The sequence below is a fragment of the Hemitrygon akajei genome, chromosome 10 (genome assembly GCF_048418815.1).
Source record: "Hemitrygon akajei chromosome 10, sHemAka1.3, whole genome shotgun sequence".
NCBI classification, from domain to species: domain Eukaryota; kingdom Metazoa; phylum Chordata; class Chondrichthyes; order Myliobatiformes; family Dasyatidae; genus Hemitrygon; species Hemitrygon akajei.
Genome location: NC_133133.1, coordinates 136,368,884 through 136,386,011, shown reverse-complemented (window position 1 = coordinate 136,386,011; position 17,128 = coordinate 136,368,884). Strand labels below are relative to the sequence as shown.

The window sequence follows — 17,128 nt, the reverse complement described above, 5'->3', positions numbered from 1 at the left end:
ATACAAACTCCCAGGTTGCCTCCTCACTTGGGCTCAGTTCAGTATGTCATTTGTGACCAAGCCCTCCAATCACCTTTTACTTGTAGGCAAACCTCCCCAACACCTCAGTTCCAATTGTAGCCCTTCTGATTCAAACCACCAACACCATAATTTGTAACCCCCACTCTGGCACTGATTTGAGCTCCAGCAGAATCTGCAAACAGGCCTGTGATCCAAATCAGGATCCTAAATGAGGCCCTAAAACAATTCCAGCACTTAACCACTTAAATTTTTTGAGGAAATTACAAGTAGGCTAGACAAGGGAGATGCAGTGGGTGTTGCATATTTGGATTTTCAGAAGGCCTTTGACAAGGTGCCGCACATGAGGCTGCTTAAACGAGATAAAAGCCCATGGAATTACGGGAAAGTTACATATGTGGATAGAGCGTTGGTTGATTGACAGGAAACAGAGAGTGGGAATAAAGGGATCCCATTCTGGTTGGCTGCCAGTTACCAGTAGTGTTCCACAGGGGTCCATGTTGGGGCCACTTCTTTTTACGTTGTATTATCAACGATTTGGATTATGGAATAGATGGCTTTGTGTCTAAGTTTGCTGATGATACAAAGATAGGTGGAGGGGCCGGTAGTGCTGAGAAACAGAGTCTGTAGAGAGACTTGAATAGATTGGGGGAATGGGCAAAGAAGTGGCAAATGAATTACAATGTTGGAAAGTGTACAGTCATGCATTTTGGTAGAAGAAATAAACGGACAGACTATTATTTGAATGGGGAGAGAATTCAAAGTTCTGAGATGCAATGGGACTTGGGAGTCCTCATGCAGGATACCGTTAAGGTTAACCTCCAGGTTGAGTCAGTGGTGAAGAAGGCAAATGCAATGTTGGCATTCATTTCTAGAGGAATAGAGTATAGGAGCAGGGATGTGATGTTGAGGCTCTATAAGGCACTGGTAAGACCTCACTTGGAATACTGTGTGCAGTTTTGGGCTCCTTATTTAAGAAAGGATGTGCTGACATTGGAGAGGGTTCAGAGAAGATTCACTAGAATGATTCCAGGAATGAGAGGGTTAACATATGAGGAACGTTTGACCGCTCTTGGACTGTACTCCTTGGAGTTTATAAGAATGAGGGGGGACCTCATAGAAACATTTCGAATGTTGAAAGGCATGGACAGAGTGGATGTGGCAAAGTTGCTTCCCATGGTAGGGGAGTCTAGTACGAGAGGAAATGACTTGAAGATTGCAGGGCGCCCATTCAGAACAGAGATGCGAAAAAATTTTTTTAGTCAGGGTGGTGAACCTATGGAATTTGTTGCCCTGGGCAGCAGTGGAGGCCAAGTCATTGGGTGTATTTAAGGCAGAGATTGATAAGTATCTGAGTAGTCAGGGCATCAAAGGTTATGGTGAGAAGGCGGTTGAATGGGACAAAAGGGGAGATTGGATCAGCTCGTGATGAAATGGCGGAGCAGACTCGATGGGCCGAATGGCCGACTTCTGCTCCTTTGTCTTATGGTCTTAACCAGCAGGGAGCGGTGTCTCAGAAAGGCAGCTTCCATTATTAAGGACCCCCAGTACCCAGGGCATGCCCTTTTCTCACTGTTACCATCAGGTAGGAGGTACAGAAGTTTGAAGGCACACACTCAGTGATTCAGGGGTACAGCTTCTTACCCTCTGCCATCCAATTCCTAAATGGACATTGAATCTTTGGACACTACCTCATCTCTTTTTAATATACAGTATGTCTGTTTTAGCACATTTTTAAAAATCTATTCAATATACGTATACCTTAATTGATTTACTTATTTATTATTATTTTTCTCTCTGTTATATTATGTATTGCATTGAACCGCTGCTGCTAAGTTAACAAATTTCATGTCACATGCTGGTGATAATAAACCTGATTCTGATTCTGCCCACTTTCCCCCGTGACACTCAAATCTCTTGTTGATCCCTGAGTAGCCTGAGAGTTTTCTTGCTGTGCTCTCTAGTATGCAGATAATGGAACATGCATAAAGAATATTCAGTTGTGTTTGCTATTCTGCTGAATTTGGCTGAAGTGGGGCTTCAACCAAAATCATTGGTACAACATGCAGCAAACAGCATGCTACTCTGACACCTTAATCCTTAGTTCTTGGTGTCTAATCACTCGGTTGAACAAAACTAACTTCTTTTAATGAATGATTCATTAATTTGTTCATCGGCATATCCTTTACGATTATAAATAACCAAACTAAACTTCCATCCTTCATTCAAAAGAAAATGAAGAAGTGACATTATGTTCTTCCTGAGTATTGTATCAAAAAGATATAATGTAACAACTGTACTGACCTCTGAAAGGGACACTTCAAGGTTTATGGCTTGTCTTGAAGTTCAAGGAAATATGAGTGAGCTATCTTCTTAAAGTGATGCACCCTGATTGTGCTCTCAAAGAGCCACTTAGTAAGGTAGGCTAGGTTATTGTCCCAGAAATATCAGTGCATTTGCCATGAGTGTTTATTTCCCAATTCTCCTCTTTGACTTGCTTTCCCATGCTCCCCACTATATCATGACTGAGTAAGTAAGCAAAATCAGTAATGGATCCATAACATGATACAGATCAAATAGCTTCTTTTCTCATTTCTGTTTTCTATTTCTGTTTATCTAACATTCCAATTCTCCACCCATGTTTTTTGCATATCTCCCTACTGTTCTCTCTACAATAAAGAATGAATAATCCAAATGCAGAAAAGCTGGTTTGAGCTGTCTTCCTCTGCTCCTTGTTGGTGTACAAGGGTATTTCGGCACATTAGAGGTTGCAAGATAAATAGCTAGACAACGTAATACAAGATTTGATGAATGGCAGAGTTCTTACTTGTTTTGATTGCTATTAAAACCTTTATTAATACCTGTTACTCTCAAAACTAAATCCAGCTCTTTGTATACAATAGCTTGCAATCAGTCATTTTTCCCAATGACTCATATCTTTCTGATTATTGGTGTCAACAGCTCTGATTCACAAATGATAGAAAGAAAAGGCCAAATTCAACCTAGTTTTCTAATCTCCTTTATGCATGCAGTCTGTCTTCTCACAAAACAATCTTCCATTTTATATTCCATTGATTATTATATTTTATAGAATGTTCGGTGACTATTTCTGAACTGTCCACTGTTACAACTGTTCTTTGTTATGGTCAGCAAACACTGAGGAAATATTCATAATAAAAACCCTGTTTCACTTTCTCCAGCATACTGTAATGAGATCAACTCAGACACTCATTCTGTTATAAACTACTGAATCATAACCATCCTTGCAAACATGGAACATAGAATTTGTTTAAAAGGGGAAATCTTTGATTTTAATGCTAATTTATGACTCCTGCATAAGGCCACCAATAATTATTAATTTGTAGTCAATTCTATCCTTGAACCTTATCTGTATGTATATAATTTATTTAAGTTTGTGGGAAGCTAGTAAAAAGAAATACATTCCACATTAATTAATGTCTCGGATGAAAAATCTTTATTGAATTTATTCTATAATTAATGTAGGATTGAGATTATCTGCTTGTTAAAAAATGTGTTGAATTTTTAATCCAGTTTTACTTTACCACGACACAAAAAATAACTGGTCTAATCTATTGCATTACTTTTCCAAATTGTGACCTATTTGTTGTGTAACTGGAAGACAAAAGGGAAGGGATGGTCAATTTGGGCACCAGTGCACTTATCTTACCTTGCACTGAAATACAATGTGTAAATTTTGCCCTTCTCTACTGTCATATCCCTTAATGCAGTGAATCCCACCTGGGATGGTTATGTGTCCTAGGGTGTTAGGGGAAATAGAGGTTGACAGGGGACGTTCAAGATTCTTGGGACGGGTGGGGGGTGTGCAGTAAGCAGAATCCTAACTTGACGCACAAGACCTGATCGACTGTTAGAAAGGCAGGCACTGCCAAAAATAAAGGATGAAGGACTGGAACATAGGAAGAACCATGGCTCTGCAGGCGGTAAGCGCTTGTAGTCACAATATGTCTGAAATTCAGCAATCTCATGCAGCTTTACCAACATTGCACACTTGAATCGTATGCCAAGAAAGCTAGGAATTACCTTGGGATGAGATGAGTGCAGTTTAGACGTGTTTTTTCAAGCTCCTCATGGCATACCAAACTTTACGAGTTAAAACTGCCTTTTTGAACGCTTGACTCTCAGTTTTTGTTGCAAGATCTCCGTTGTTTGTTTCTCTTTTACATGGCCAGTAAAACAGCACGAGGTGGGAAGGGAGCCGCTCGTCCGCTAGCGGATGCTGCAGCTAATGTTAGCCGGAACCATTCTAGTAAGAACCTTCCAGAAATGTCGTCAGCTGAAGAGGAAGACGAGCTTCCTCATACTTGGCAGAGAATGTTAAACAAGCTCTTGCAGTCCTTCAATGAGCAGTTTGACAAGTTTGAGCACAGTTTCCAGAGACTGTTGTCCACCCAGAAAGCGCTCACTGAGAGACCGCCGACCACGAGCAGCGAATCCATGTCGTGGAAACCTCAGTCGCCGAGCTGCAGCAAGAAAATAAAAGGCTGCAGGCTAAGCTTTCAGATCTGGAAGGGAGATCCAGACGCAATAACATAAAGATTGTTGGCGTCCCAGAAGGTGAGGAGAAAGAGATGCCGACTGAATTTGTCGCTAACCTGATCCCCAAGCTACTGGGGGATGATAACTTCACTAAGCCGGTCGTTATTGATAGAGCGCACCGCAAACAACAGCCCAAACCACCGGAAGGCTCAAGGCCCTGTACGATAATTGCACGGGTGTATTTCGCACAGGAGAAAGAAAAGATTCTGTGGCTCGGGAGGCAATAATCGATGGATTACGGAGGTCATCGAATCTTAACCTGCCCTCACTTCACAGCGAAGGTTATGGAGCAATGGCGGAGTTTCCGTGAGGTGCTGCAACTGCTGAGAGAGGAGGAGGTCTGGCATTTGCTACGGTTCCCAGCCAGGCTCCATGTTCATCACCAAGGGCAAGTAAAAGTATTCAGCAACCCAGTTGACGCCAAGACTTTAGTAGACCAAAAACTTCGAAAGGCTATTTTTCACAACATAAATGAAGAGAGTCTAAACGTGCTCTGAGCAGACTTTAATTATGGCAATTTTTTTTTCTATCCTCAATTTGTTCTTTACTATATGTGCTAATGAGGGGATGTTAGTTGGAGGTGTTTTTCTTTGCTTTTGTCTGGCAGTCCCAGATTAGGATGCGGGCAACTCTGCTTTGTTTAGGGAAGCAATGGGTGGGGGGTTTGTTCATATATTTGTTAAGCGTTCATGTTATTTTTTGTTGGTTTTTGCTGGCTGCCAGACTGAATGTTAAGTTTGTGTTTCATTATAATGCAAAAGGTACCACAAATGAATAATACTCTTGACTCCATAACCTAGGTCTCTTGGAATATGCACTGTTTAGGTCACCCAATAAAGCCAGGTAAAGTTTTCGCACATTTGAAGTCACTGAAATCTGACATTATATTCTTACACGAAACTCACGTTAAAGCCACTCAGCATAGGAAAGTCGGGGCTAATTGGATTTCACAGGTCTATCAGGCACCTTTCACTTCCAAAGCCAGAGGCGTTGCCGTTCTCTTCCGTAAGACTGTGCCTTTTCGTTTTCACTCATCCACAATTGATCCAAATGGCAGGTTTATAATTTTAACTGGATATATTAATTCACTTCCCATTACACTGGTAAACATTTATAGGCTGAACTCTGATGATCCAGGTTTTTTCCGTAAGGTGTTTGATTTGATCCCAAATAACGATTCGAGCTACATATTAATTGGGGGTGACTTTAATTGCTACCTAGATCCGTATTTAGATAAGCTCTCCTCAGCCCCCCCCCACACAATATTCTTGCTGTGCAAACTCTTAACGATTTGATGAAGTCGAAGAAGGTGGTCGATATTTGGAGACTACAACACCCATCTGACTGTGATTATTCTTTTTATTCTCATGTACACAGTTCATATACATGGATCGATTATTTTTTAGTTGACTCTAGATTAATCTCTAATATTGACCACACCAAATATCACAGCATAATAATATCTGACCATAGTCCCGTCAACCTCAATCTTCAATTGTCCCTCCCTAAGCAAGCCTATAACTTGTGCTTTAATCCCTTTTGCTCAAGGATCAGGCATTTAAAGACTATATTATGATGCACATCTTACAGTTCCTTGAGACCAACAACAACGGCGAGGTGAATGACTCAACACTCTGGGAAACACTTAAAGTGTATATCAGAGGACAAATTATTTCTTATGAAGCAACACTGAAAAGGGCTAAGCGAGGTAGATTGGAAATGATTGAGAAAGAATTACTAATGGCTGAACAGGCTTACAAAAACTCTTTGCTCCAATCAGATTATAATAACATTCTCAAATTAAAATATGAATACAACTCCATTCTACGGGAACAAATTGACAACATACTACTTAAACTTAAACAGTGACATTTTGAGTTTGGTGACAAACCACAGAAGTTTTTGACAAGGCAGTTAAAAGGAGAACAAGCCAAATGAGCCACTTACAAAATAAAATCCAAATCTGGCCTGATGCTTATGGACTTAAAGGATATTAACAAATGATTTAGTGAGTTCTATTCAGAAATTTACACCTCCAAATCAACAGCTACACAGGAAGATTTTGATAAGTTTTTTGATTTGCTTTACTTCCCGCAATTAGATGCAGCTTTCAGGGAGAATTTGGATTTGGATTTTTCGCTAGCTGAGTTACAGGATGCCATCAAAGCATTTCCCACCGGTAAGGCAGCTGGACTGGATGAGTTTGGGCCAGAGTTCTACAAAGCCTTCCGAGATGTCCTTACACCGACTTTGCTGAGAATGGTTCGGGATACCTTTAAAAACAAGAGGCTCCCACCCTCTCTCAGTGAAGCAAATATCTGTGTTTTATTAAAATAGATAAAGACAAAAGGGACCCTGAAAGCTATAGGCCCATTGTACTACTAAATTTTGATCTGAAAATAATTACAAAAGTGTTAGCAAATCGGCCGGTAAACATATAGCAAATATCATTCACCCGGACTAAACGGGATTTATCCTGGGCAGGTACTCCTTTTGTAATGTCTGCAAAATTCTCAATATTTTGTATGCTGATTATGGGAAAGATGTTAGAGCTGCTATACTGTCTCTAGATGCCCAGAAGGCATTGGATATGATAGAATGGCCCTATCTAATTGCAACACTCAAGAAGTTTGGATTCGGCGACACTTTTATAGAACGGGTTAAAATATTTTACACTAATCCAAAATCCTCCATTCTCACAAATGTGCATAAATCCAATCTGTTCTCTCTGCAATGTGGTGTTCGCCAAGGGGACCCATTGTCCCCCCCCCCTGCTGTTTAACATAGCGCTGGAGCCCCTGGCAATTGGCATTAGAGGCCACCCACACATTAAAGGTATTAAGATGGGCAATATTGAGACCCGTGTGACCCTGTACGCGAACGACCTCCTTGTTTGTCTAACCGACCCAGCGGTCTCTATTCCCATCCTACTAGAATATATAGATTCCTTCGGGAGCATTTCTGGCTATACCATAAACTGGGGAAAGAGCAAATTCATACCCTTAGTGGATCAATTTACTGAAGACTTCCTGAAAAAGTTGCCTTTTAGAGTAGAGAAGGACTGTTTCACCTATTTGGGGATTAGACTGACTAAGAACCCAAAGCATCTTTTCAAATTTAACTTTACAGAATCCTTAGAAAAACTCAGAACAAATATCGAGTCCTGGAGGATACTGCCCTTATCCATGATTGGACAGGTAAATGTGATCAAAATGGTGACCTTACCCAGGTTTCTATATCTTTTTCAAAACCTGCCTATATACTTAAATGTATCTTTTTTTTAAGAAACTTGACTCTATCATATTGCCCTTTGTGTGGGGCTATAAATCACACAGGATATCTAAGGCTCAGCTACACAAACCTCTTAAGAAGGGCGGTCTTGGTCTGGCAATTTTCAAACATTACTATTGGGCAGCTAACTCCAGGGCTCTTACACACTGGAAATGTGGAGGTGCTGAGACCGAAGAAAAACCTTCATGGCTACAGCTGGAAGCCTCTGTTGTTAAATATCCTTCACTTCCTGCTCTTCTGCTTTCCACTTATGCCTCAACAGACAAGCTAATCCAACAAAGCTTTACCTTAAGGAATTCTTTATGAATATTAAATCAGATAAAAGTGGCTCACCAAATTCCCAGTGTTTCCAAACACGCTCCCATTTGTCAAAATCACTCATTTAAGCCTGGACAATTAGATGGGGTGTTTGCAGTCTGGAGAGAGAGGGGTATCAAAATTTTCTTAGATCTGTACATCAATGGCCAATTTGCATCATTCACACAATTAAGCACTAAGTTCAACTTTCCAAATTCACATTTTTTTCACTATCTCCAAGTTAGACACTACGTTAAGGAAAAGTACCCACACTTCGAGCCTATTTCCACCACCCATCCCTTTCTTGAAAGCCTCTTGCTCCCTCCAGACTCCAGACAGTTAATATCAAAATTTGTGAATTGCTTTACCCCTTTGGTTTCTACAGATTTTATTAGGGAAGCCTGGGCCAAGGACTTGAACTCAGAGATATCAGCGGAGCGTTGGGAGGAGGCAATGTCCCGGGTTCACTGCTGTTCTATTAATTCACGCTGCAGGTTAATCCAGTCAATCCAGTTAATTGATGCATAGATTGTATTATTCAAAAACAAAACTGAATCGCATCTTCCCGTCTGTCTCCTGATTGCGACAAGTGCTGCTCTGCTGAGGGCTCACCAGCACACCTTTTCTGGTTTTGCCCTACATTATACAACTTCTGGACTGCAATTTTTGAGTGGCTCTCAAAAGCCTATTCCAGAGACATTCAGCCCAATCACAAACTCGCCATCTTTGGATGTTCTGCAGTGACTGTTGAGTTGCCGCACGACATGTAGATTGCTCTGCATGTAGGAATGGTGGTGGCTAAGAAACTTATTCTTTTGACCTGTAAGTCTACTACTCCACCCACCTTTGCACACTGGCTCAAGGAGATGTTTTCTGTTATACAAATGGAAAGACTGCATCTGCACAAACCCAATACACAGAATATATTTGAGAGGATATGGGGACCTTTCTTGGCTCAGTGTCATATTACCTCATATACATAATGATCTTGACTTGGCTAATCTCATGAGTGGGTGTGGTGCCTAACCGGATTCCTTTTCTCATTTTATTTTACATTGCTTTCGTGATACCACTATTGTGTCAACTTTTTTTTGTAAGTATTATGTAATCTTGTAAGTTGTCTGGCAGCCTTTTTGTTTTTGCTTTTGATTTGTTTTGTCTGTGCTCCACCTGGAGCTGCATCTGCTTTGCATTGTTTTGTACGTCTTCAATGTTTCATCTTTGCAAAACTGAAAATTGTAAATAAAGCATTTAAATAAATAAATAGATAGATAGATAAATAAATAAATAAAAGGATTACCTTGATAGTGGTCTCATTGCTTCTTATAACATTTCCAAAATGATAGCAAAGTGTGGAAAATCTCATACAATTGGTGAAAGATGCCCGCTGTATCAGAAGTGCTCACCACTATTCTCAAAATGGATACCAATATTTTAATATCAGTTCCTCTGAGTAATAACTCTATACCTCATTATATTGACAAAATGACTGAAGGCATTGAGAATTAACTATGTACAGAGCTAAAAAAATAGAGTTTGGGATGCAACTAGATGAGACAACTGTGCAAGACAATGAGGAATTGCTAACGGCATATATACGGTTTATCAAAAATGGAAAAGTTTATGAAGAGATACTCTTTTATAAAAAGTTTTTAAAAAATCAATGGAGAATTAATCTACAACAAACTCAAAATGTATATTGAGGTTAAAAATATTCCGATTAGGAACATAATTTCTTGTCCAACAGATGGAGCACCATATATGTCAGGTTACAATGCTGGTTTAGTGACATTTATGAAAAAGGAAATTCCAAGTCTGTTTTCAATCCATTGTAATTCATTGTCATCATCTCACAGCCAAAAACCTCAGCCAGCGACTTTTCTCAAGCATGACTCCTGTAGTATCTGCTTTGCTCATCCATTAAATAGCAGAATATTTCACCAGTTATGCCAAGATAACGATGAAGAGTTTGAATGCTTCTTCACACTGAAATGCGTTGACTGTCAAAAGGCTGCTGCTTAAAATGTTTCTTTGATCTTTTTGACACTGGTTGAATTTTTGCTCAAAGTTGACAAGAGCTTGGGAAACAAGATTGAATTTCTACATGGAGATGTGGCATACCTAGCTGATCTATATGACAAAATGAACATTCTAAATATGAAACTGCAGGATGAGAATTTCAATTTAACGTGCAAAAATGTGCAGTATTCACTTTTATCAGAAAATTGGAAACGTGTAAGCAAAACATTGGGAGAAGAATGTTCTCACTGTTTCCCTGCATGGAAAGTATGGCACTGTCTTTCACAGACAGTGATTTGCAAGAGTACTGCTTATACCTGCAGTCACTGAAGAAGGATTTTCAGAATCAATTCAATGATCTGGAAATTCTGAACTGGGTAATTAACCAATTTCTTTGTAAGATGGAAGAACAGGAAGAGAACTCACAAGAAGAAATAATCGAAATTCAGAATGATGAAGAGGCAAAAATGCTTTTCGAAAACGTCAGCTTTTGCAGTTTGTGGCTACAAAGGTTCCTGGTCTTTGGAGAAGAGCCAAACTGCTCTTCATTGTATTTTCGTCCTCCTACCTTGTTGAAAGAGGCTTCAGTGCAGTGAACCACATACTCACAAAAAACAGAAACTGCTTGGATGTTGTTACACGTGGGGAGTTTGGGCTCTTGCTGTCACAGCTTGAATCAGATATTTCATCTCTTGCTATAAACCATCAAGCTCAAGGATCACATTAATACTGATGCACTGTGCAGTGCACAGGTACTGTGTAAGCTACGTTTAAAGACTAATAAAAGTTTATAGCAGAATCATTCTTCTCATGTTAGCATATAGTAGATATGTTTTCACACCATGAGGTGCCAGAAAGTATATTGTGCCTTAGAGGGGTGTTGGCAAGTATGAAAGTGTTGTAAGGGGACGTTGGACTAGAAACAGTTTGGAAACACTGGCGAAATGGATCCTCTAAATGAATTTTTATTTAATGTTGTGCTGACATTCATTCTTGGACCTTCAAAATTTCCTCCAGTTAATCATTTGGAAGACATGTTGTTGTCTTCATCCCTTCAAACAACTACTTTCTGAGCTCTGTTTCCAGGTCCTTTTCACCCATGGGTCAAAGCTGAATGATATAATATACAAATGTACGTATGAAAGTACACTTAAAAAATAGAGTAGGCTGCAACCTCTCAAGCTTTTTCACCTTTTAATGAAATTCAAATTGTAACTTAAAATCAGCACTCCCATCTACCAGTGGTAGTCTTTCACCTCCTTGTTTAGTCAAGAGTCAATCTAATAGTGCCTTAAAACTTTGCTGATTCTGTTTACACCACCCTTTGAAGGAGACAATTTGGGAAAAAAATGGTGACCTACAGCGAGGAAAAGAAAATCACTGTAAATGGACAACCCCATACTTGTAAACAGTGACCTCCCCCCTTTCTAGATTTTCCCATGAGAAGGAACATCCTTTCATGTTTATTTTGTCAAGTCTCTGTGTCTTATATACTTCATTTAAGTGATACAGGCTAGATTTATATTGATTGGCATTCCATTGTGGATACAAGCCTAGCCTATCCAATGCTTCCTCATAAGACAATCTGCCCTTTCTAGATATTGTCAATTTAACCTTCCCTGGATTGCTTGCGATGTACTATAAACACAAAAATAGTAGAAGTAGGCAATTTTATCCTTTAAGTCAGTACAACAATGGCTGCTCATTGTTAATATCCCTCAAATTAGAAGACCAAACCTGTACATAGTACACTATGTATGGTCTCACAAACACCCATTTAACTGAAGCATTAACTTCCCTACTTTTATGTTCAATGAACCATGTTTTGCTGTTTTTCCTATTAGTAATTGTATCTGCATACTTCTGCAAACCGTACACTAGGAAACCCAGTTCCCTTGCATTTTGGAGCTCTACATTTTTTTTACATTATAATCTACTTTTGAGATTTCTGCTCACTCACTTAACCTAACTATGTCACTTGGTAGCTTCCTAATTTCTTCTTCACTACTTACTCTCTTACTTATCATCATGTTACTGGCAACTTTAGCAACTCCCCAGTGCCTTCATCCAAGCCATTTGTACAACTTGTAGAATGCTGAATCTCCAGGACCAAATCTTCAGGGCACCACTTGGTTCATGATGCTATGCACTGAAATGCACTAATTTCCTTTGACAATTCAACTGTAGTACTTCCCTGCCTATGTTGACTCCTCGTCTTCCAATGCCTCAGGTTTACAATTTGTCACCTTGAAATAATGCATCAAGTTTTCCTAAGTCTTTAACTCTGAGCAGTACTACATGCTTATCTTTGAATTAACTCTATTTCAGTATTTTTGTCACTTCATCTTACTGGATAAATTATTTATTTTTATGAAAGTTGTTATAGGTAGTCCCATTTCTAAGGTGACCTTAGATGTTAATGCAGTGGATATATATGATCAAAAACTCTTATTGGACTGCACTAATATGTCACTCTAATCTGTTCCAACTTTAGATGAGGGTATCTCCCATTCCCTTCTCCTTTCCATTAGAAGCTATGCTTTCAACTACCTAGGCCTTGAACTCTGACATTCCACCTCTCCTTATTTAAGATGTGCCTTTAAACCTATCCCTTAGTGTTAGTGTTTGTAGCTGATTGCACTTTATGAAGCATTGCGATGGTGTCCTAGATGGAGGCACTATCAGGGAGAGACACATAAGACGAGTTGCTCTGTTGGACACAGTGGCTGATGGGTGAGATGGACTGAGAAATGTCAGCAAACTTCTGGTTAAGCTTTTACAGAGTGGAGTATCTGAGATGGACCATGATAGTATTTAGTGTTGATCAAAGATGAATAATCAGTTGGCAATATCTAGTGGTATCAAATTGTTCATTTAGTTCTTCAACCATACATGAACACCGATGAATACAGCCAAATAAATGGTGTTCCTCTGGAGCCAAGGTGTGAAACACATAACCAACAGTCATATATACCACAAGGCACATATAACATACATAAGATAACAAGTAAACATATAGTCTCAGAAAAAAATTAAACGTATATAATAAAAATGAACTCTAAAATATAAAAATTGACTTTTTTCTTTGCTGATATCTCCTATTTTAATAAAAGTAGAGGAGAAAAAAAGGTATTTAAACTGCTCCTGGCCTATTGATTTCACTGTCAAAATTGACTGCAAAGGCTGTATTGTCAACCCTAAAGGATGAAATTCATGCTAAATGCCACCATTACTCTACGTTGTCTGAAAAAATACTTGTCTTTGTTTCCAGTGTAATCTTCACATCCATGCTGCATATAGCATCTCCCAGACCTTGGATGTTCCTATGGCCCCACTCACTTCTCCAAATGCAGTTGGATTGATCATAGCCCATGGTAACTTTTGATTTTCTTCACTGTATCATTTATTTGCTAGCTTGTCTCTGAATTCCTCAATAAGTGAAATGATTTTTCTTTTTCTATCTATTGTGGCAGGTAGTGTAGGAGATGCCATCTCTACATTGGTTCCTGATGTGTATGTATCAGATGATGGTGGATATACTTGGTCAAAAGCACTGACTGGACCACACTATTATGCCATTCTTGATTCAGGAGGCCTAATCGTAGCAGTGGAATCATATATGGACAAGCCTATAAAGATTATAAAGTATGCAGCTATTTCAAAGAATAATTAGAGCCTTGTTAGACAGTTTGAAGTCATGCTTGTAGTTTTATGAGTATTAAATATTTATTATGCTAATAAATCATGTCATAGATTTTTAGCAGCTCGTGTTTCTGAGTTGCTCTTTCAAAATGTTATCAGTGAAAATACTAAATACAAGCTTGAAAATTGTTTCTGCTTCTGCTTTTAAAGATGTAAAATACACTTTAAATTCAAAGTCATCGCCATAATAGAACCCAAATTGATAGGGTTAGAGGTAGAACAGTGAGAGGTCTCACTGTTTGAGAGAAATTTTAGGGCTTTCTCACACCAAGGTGGCTGGAAGTCTGGGATATGTTGCTTGGGGCCTCTGCCTTGAATTTTCTTTTGTGTGCTCACAGAAACTTCCTGGAATAAATCTGCAGGGATCTAAGCACAATTCCCACCCTGAGTCTTGACAACCCTATATAAAGTACAAAAAAACCTAAAATATGAGAACCTCTAATTTTAGCTGAATGTACAATGGAACCCCTTGGTCTCTGCTGCAACTTAGAAGCTTCAGCACAAGTTTGGGCATAAGTCCCAGTTAGTTCCCAGCTCACTTTATGGTGGTTATATGCATGGAAATAAGCTCTTCAGCCTAACCGGTCCATGCTGAGCAAGGTGCTCCCTCCAAGCCAATGCTCTTCCAAACCTTTTCAGTCCATTTACCTGACCTATTATTTTTTAAGTTGTTATTGTACCTGCCTCAACCACTTCATCTGGCAGTTCATGCCACTGTTTGTGTAAAAATGTTGCCCTTTAATTGTTTTATTAAATCTTTCCCTTCTCACTTTAAACCTTTCCCCTCCAGTACTTGATTCCCCATTTGAGTAGAATACTTCTAATCTAGTGCCAACTCAGAAAAGCTACGGATGTTTGAGCAGCAAATTCCAACCCCATAATAATCTCAGTGAAATGCTGAATGCTTTTGATTGGTTGAATTTATATTAGTGGCAGGGAAAATTAAGTAATATTAAGCAGAATTCAAAATGTGATACTTGTGACATGACCTTTATATGTCTCAGATTAGGGTCATTACAGCATGGTCATAAAATCAAGACATTTGTATTTTCTAATAGTAGCCACTTCATTTCTCTGGATTGGATATAATTATTTCAAATTCAAGTATGACCAGACATCTCCAACAAATGTCTCTGGAAACCTGGATTTGTAATGACCTCTTATTACTGCAAGAATTTTATGTTTTAAGGGAAAAATTATTCAGCATTTTAGTGAATGGCTAAGTCTTAACATGGTTGTTGTAGGGTGAAGAAATGGGTCTATGTCTCACTCATGGTGGAATATATTCCAAAAGTATGTTGATGGGCAGATCATTCTTTCTTCACCTAGTCCAACAAATATTCTGAAAAAAATGTTATTTTAAAAAATGTTTCTTTTAAACTTTGCCTCTTCCATCCTGAGTACTATTTTCTGGCAGGTTTTTTCTGATGTGAAAGAAACCAATAGTTACCACTCAGTCTTTGGAGACATCATATACAGAATCTTGAGTGGATAACCTTTTGATTTAAAACAGCAGATGGTCAGGCCGGGCAAAATGCTGGAAAAGAACTCTGCTTCATTTCAACTGACTCCTATGTAAAAATGCATATTTATATTTGTTGTAGCCTAGCTCACTTTTTAATATTCATTCTGACTGCCTTTGGCTGCTAACTAACCCCAGTTGTTCATGTGTAGCTTGTTTCAACTTCTATCGTCAACAATATTCTCAAACAGGATCACATTCTCTATTATTGTAAAGGTATTCAACTGATGAAGGGCAGTGCTGGAATAATTATACCTTCACCAATGAAACATTTATGTTTGTGGGGCTTGTATCAGAACCTGGAACCAAGTCAACGAATGTCAGCCTCTGGGGATACAAACGCGAAGGCATTTATTCAACAACTTGGATTTCAATAACCATTGACTTTGAAGAGCTTCTAACCAGAGACTGTAAGTTACGCTAGGCATTTTGTAGACTTCATTTAGTTCTTTTATACTTTGATTGACCAGTTTACAAACCAAGGAATGTAGCTGAATCAGCCTTTGGTTACTTATAGTTAAACCTATTTCTCCCTAATAACAGCTGCTTCTTCCCTTGCTATGTATGATGACACTGTAGTGCTGTGATAATTTTTTGATCTTAATATGGGTAAATTACTAGAACAGCTCTTGTGATTACTCAGTACTCCAGTGGATATGTCTTCCCCTGCATAACAATTCCCATGTCATTGCTGTGAAAATCTTCCATTCATTAAAAATGTGCTTCTTAAAATGAAATCTTTTCTTCTTCCAGGTGAAGAGAAGGATTATGTCAGATGGTTAGCACATTCTACAGCAACTGGTACTGAAACTGATGGCTGTATATTGGGATACAAAGAAACATTTCAGAGGCTTGCAAAGGCTTCTGTTTGCAGAAATGGAAGAGATTATATCGTCAGCAAAGAACAAAACTTCTGCCCTTGCACTAAAGATGATTATATGTGGTATGTGTCAACAAAGTACATTCAGCTAGTTTCACATGTTTGAATGCTATCAATCTTCTATAATTATAAAACACTTCCTAGGTGTTATCATTGTCTCATGGCAATCAGTCGTGTTTATCTTGAAGACAAACTTAAAGTAGTTGGTTTTTTTATCTGCCTTCAATGTCCTACCATTTCAAATCGAGCCTTTACTATGGTATATTATTTTTCAATTTTATTACTTTATCTGTAGTAAAGTTGTTCATACTTAACTTTAAGTAACATTCAAATATTACACTGTAAGTCTAAGAGAGGTTGAATGAAGGATGGAAGTGTTGCTTGGTGAAAACCTCAATTCTAATTGCAGAGATTGATTTGAGTTTATTTTATACAGGCTTTTGAGACAATATTCTGTAATCATATTTTAAATACAAGAGACAGCAAAGCAGGAAACCGTAAGTGTAGGGGAAGAGAATTAAAGGCGGGCACACCAAGCAAAAGGGATGTTTATAATAGGCAGATTAGAAAAGAAAGGAGTCAATGGGGTAAAAATGTGAAGATGAAATTAAAATCAAATCAACTATAATCTTATTGAATGGTGGTGGAGGAGGCTTGAGGCCTCCTCTTGCCCTAAATCTGATATATTGAGTAGAAAGATCATAACAATTCCAATATTTCATCCTTGGGACTGAAGTTCTTTAAAACAGAAGACTGGAGAGTGGAATGAAATTTGCAACAGCAAAATTGGGGATAAAAGAGACATTTACTAGGGAGCATGC

At 38.7% G+C, this 17,128-nt stretch overlaps 1 protein-coding gene across 1 annotated transcript in view; it reads left to right on the top strand.

Moving 5' to 3' along the window:
* Nucleotides 1-17,128, top strand: part of LOC140734706 (sortilin-like) — a 136,139-nt gene that overhangs the window by 99,236 nt on the left and 19,775 nt on the right. The window contains exons 13-16 of the mRNA XM_073059042.1: nt 13,475-13,577; nt 13,677-13,848; nt 15,644-15,837; nt 16,181-16,370. Coding sequence (XP_072915143.1) covers nt 13,475-13,577; nt 13,677-13,848; nt 15,644-15,837; nt 16,181-16,370 — 659 coding nt within the window. The remainder of the gene's footprint in view (nt 1-13,474; nt 13,578-13,676; nt 13,849-15,643; nt 15,838-16,180; nt 16,371-17,128) is intronic.